Below are 3736 nucleotides of genomic sequence, written 5' to 3' on the forward strand. Positions count from 1 at the left end.
CCCCCACCTCCCCCCTCTCCTCCTGGTCTCCAGCACACCTTCACCTTACTGCGGCTCGGCTGGCGAGCTAAATCTGAGCGGCAGCAGCGCTTCGCACCGACAACTTTCTTCCCTCTCTCTCTCTCTAGTTGGTTCAAGGAAACTGCAAAAGACTTTGTAGTGTAATCTTGTCAGCCTTTTCCTGTGCGCCTGTCTTAATTCTAATAAGAGTTGAAAGTGGTGTCTGTACGCTCTTTTTCATTGTTACTTTAAAGGAAAAGTAAGCACTGCAAGCAGGCCATTCCTCGCCGGCTATCTCCCTTTTATAACACAACAGGTAAAAGTGTGGAGTGTCTTTTTAGCGTTTTGTCTAATGTCGCGAAGGCGAAAAGAGCCTTTCGATAACACAAATAAAACGTCGTGCTAAGGAAATAGTGCGAATAAGGTACTGTAGTGGATAATGAGATGTGGATGATGAGATAATGAGGATGAGGATGATGATGATGATGATGATGGTGGTGGTGGTGGTGGTGGTGGTGGTGGTGGTGGTCGTGGTCGTGGTCGTGGTGGTGGTGGTGGTGGTGGCGTTTTAGAGCCCTCTCGCTTTGTAAGCGCTCCGTCAGCTGCTCTGCCAGGGCTTGCATACGGCGTGCCTCGTGGCGTGCTCGGCGTGTTGCATTTCAGCCGGACGTCGTCGCTCTCGGAGCCGTAGCTCTTGGCCGTACTCCAGAGTCCGGGCTCTGTGCTAAAGGGCAGGGCTGTGCTGCTGCTGCTGCTGCTGCTACTGCTGCTGCTACTGCTGCTGCTGTGGGCACGGCGCACTTTACCTGTGCTGCCGGCTGCCGGTGGCAGGTCGGCGCTGCGCACCTGTGCGTGCGTGTGTGTGCGCGAGGGGGGAGAGAATGAAGGCTGCCCTACCCTACCATGCTCCCCATACCCTCGGCTGGGGTCCGCCCGACGCCGCCCGAGATAAATCGGTGCAAGCCGTTCTGCCTGCATAATGTACGGTGCGAAACAAAAATGCCACGACGCGCTCAAGGCAGCGGCGGCGTGGGCGGCGGGGGACATGGGACTCTACTCTCTCTCTCTACTCTGCAAACAGTAACAAAAACGAAAGGAAATATAAGAAAAACACGAGAAAAACAAACACTGCAGAAAAGGAAGACGTGGAGTCCTCCGCCTAGTATGTGCCTCTGCGGGAGGGTCGTTTCAGAGAGACTATTAGTCTGTAAGAGAAACTGTGAGTCTATAAGTATGGTACTGTGAGTGTACGTCTGTACTGTAAGCTTGACTGTAAGAGATCGTCTCCTTAGGTCTCCCGCACATTTGCGCGCGGGAGTGGGTGATGCATGTGCCGGCTGTGCGAAATAAAATGCCGATCGTCGTCGTCTGAGAAGCGAAAGCGTGTCATCATCGCCGACCCCATCATCTCTGCCGCGGCTGCCGGCGGCTTTTGCTGAATCGCGATGTTGAGTTTGAGAGGTGATGCCCCAGCATCGTGCGTCCGCCGGGCTATATGCCAGCGCGGCGGAAAAATAGAAAATCGACTCGCGACACACAATGGAGATGCTTGGGCGGGCACATGGACCGCCCGGGGGCGCGCGCGCCGGAGGCCTCAGTCGCCGTTTAGGCTCCGCTCTCGATGCTGCTCGTCGCCGTCCTCGAGTGAGTGAGCGCCTGCATAGTCGAAGGTGGCCGTGCCGTCCGAAGAGCCTAACTGTTCGACGCGGTGCTCATCACCCCCCCCCCCCCACACCACCACCACCCTGCACGTCGATAAGCTGCTGGTGACCCTGGACCCGCCGGGAGCCCGTCTTGAAGTGCCCGACGGCGGCCGTCGTTGGCGGGGCCTGCGCGGAATGGCCGCCCGCGCCACCCTCCCTAATAGAAAAGTTTCCACGTAAGTTGTCGCCGGGCGCGCCGGCCTCGTCCATCCCAGGCGATCCGAGGCGGAGCAACTTGGACGCGTCCTCGTCCCCTCGTCCCCCCGCGGCGCGCGGCCCGCATGCCCAGGGCCGCAGCGGGGCGCGAGGCCGCCGCGGTGACCCGCTGCCGACGACGGCGCCACCCGGCGCGCGCAGGTGAGGAGCAGCTGCAGCCTGAGATATGCGGATGGGACAAACTTCTTCTCTTGCTCCGGATCGCCGCTGAATGCCCAAGCGTCTGCTCAGGATGGGCCCCCGGCCGCTGGTGCTCGTGAGCGTCCTCGTCCTGCTCGGGCTGCCGCAGGACCGCGCTGCCGCCGTGGCCCCCGCCCCATCGACGGCCGGGTGCGACGCCGTCGACGACGTCTCCCTGTCGCCGGCGAGGAGGACGACCCGCGCGGCGCAGCTGTGCCAGGGCACCTGGGCGCAGGGTGCGGACCCGGGCTGCGCCGAGGACGCCGACGTCGTCGGCAACCACCTGGACGACGGCGAGGTGCTGCTGCCCGCCCACGTCCTCTGGGACGACGCCCTGCTCCGCGACCGGCGGGACCTGATGGACGTGTTCGACTCTGTCCGGTCGGACGACCTTCAGGAGGACGATGTGCGGTGAGTTGAGGAGTAAACGGGGAAGTGCTCTGTCGAGCGCTGCGCTCGCGCGACGCTCCCGTCTCTGCGGATCCTTTCGCGCGCGTTTAATACTTCCCCCTCCCCCTCCTCTCTCTCTCTCTCCACTCCCGCCCCTCCCCCTGCCCGGGGGGCCCAGGACGGCACGATGCTGGCCGCTTTTACCGCCCACATTGCGAGCAGAGCACTGCGAGTATCCCATTCGTATACGGATATGGCGGTGCAGTAACTGTCTGTATGTCTGAGCAGCGGGGGAGGAGGGGAGGGTGTTGGTGGGGGTCGTGAGTTTGGGGTTGCAGAGAGAGGGGATGTGAGGGCGGAGGGGGTAGCCCGCCTCCCGAGCGACGGCGTTCGTCCCGCGGCCGCGTCCACTTGGCCGCCCGCCCGTCCGCCGCCGCGCCGCTTTGAAGTGGCTTCCATCTGTGTGACGTGGTGGTGGGGCGTAGCGCAACCTCCCACCACCGCCACCCCCGTCGCCGCCGCAGCCGGCGCGCGCCGGAGGGCGTCCCGTCGTCCCCGTGCGTCGCGGCCCCACCAGCCGCCCCGCCAGCCGCCCCGCCAGCCGCCCCGCCAGCCGCCCCGCAGTGCCCGCACGGCATTGAAACTCTCCATAAAGGCTGGTGTATGGCCGGGCCCCGGGTCTCCATTCAGCCCGCGCGGCGGAATGTCTCTGCTGGGCGCCTCATATCCGTAGCCACCACCCGTCCCCTCCCCTCCCCCGCCCCCATCCACGCAGAGTCGGGTCGGCGTATTACAAATGCAGATCGCAGAGCTCGGCCCGCCCGGGCCTGATGCTTGCGTCCTCCCTTCTTCACCCCCCTGACCCCACCACCCCCAATCCAGGGCGTTGCCGCTGACCTTCCCCCGTTCCGGCCGGACGCGTGCGTGCCCTCACGCCCATTGAGACTGTGCCGCCGCCGCGACCCCAAACTTTCTCATACCGCACACCTCGCATGGGCCATATGGTGAGGGGGGAGGGGTTGGGGGCAGGGGACTTGGTAGAGACAAGGGGAGGGGTAGGTTTTGGACCGGTGAGGGTGAGAGGGGTGGGGGAAGGGAAAGGCCTGCCTGCTCCCGTTCGTATGGTTCGCCACCGTTCACCGTTTTACTGTTTCTGCTGCGCGTCGAATATTGAAAAGCGATACGGCGTTATTAATGTCCGTGGGGGTCCGCGTTCTTATTTTTTCATGAGGGCAGCAAGGGCAGGT

The 3736-nt window shown here is 63.0% G+C and overlaps 1 protein-coding gene across 5 annotated transcripts in view; it reads left to right on the forward strand.

Moving 5' to 3' along the window:
* Nucleotides 1-3736, forward strand: part of LOC113213926 (scavenger receptor class B member 1) — a 205062-nt gene that overhangs the window by 52780 nt on the left and 148546 nt on the right. Inside the window, exons 1-2 of one of the 5 annotated variants that reach the window (XM_052265245.1) lie at nucleotides 1573-2060; nucleotides 2151-2510. The exons of 3 other annotated variants lie outside the window; for them this stretch is intronic. In XM_052265245.1, coding sequence (XP_052121205.1) covers nucleotides 2152-2510 — 359 coding nt within the window. In that variant the 5' untranslated portion in view covers nucleotides 1573-2060; nucleotide 2151. Of the gene's footprint in view, nucleotides 1-1571; nucleotides 2511-3736 lie in introns of those variants that run through there. One more of the 5 variants, XM_052265244.1, reaches the window with a different exon arrangement.

The sequence above is a fragment of the Frankliniella occidentalis genome, unplaced genomic scaffold (assembly GCF_000697945.3).
Source record: "Frankliniella occidentalis isolate FOCC.00 unplaced genomic scaffold, Focc_3.1 Scaffold25, whole genome shotgun sequence".
Lineage (NCBI taxonomy): Eukaryota > Metazoa > Arthropoda > Insecta > Thysanoptera > Thripidae > Frankliniella > Frankliniella occidentalis.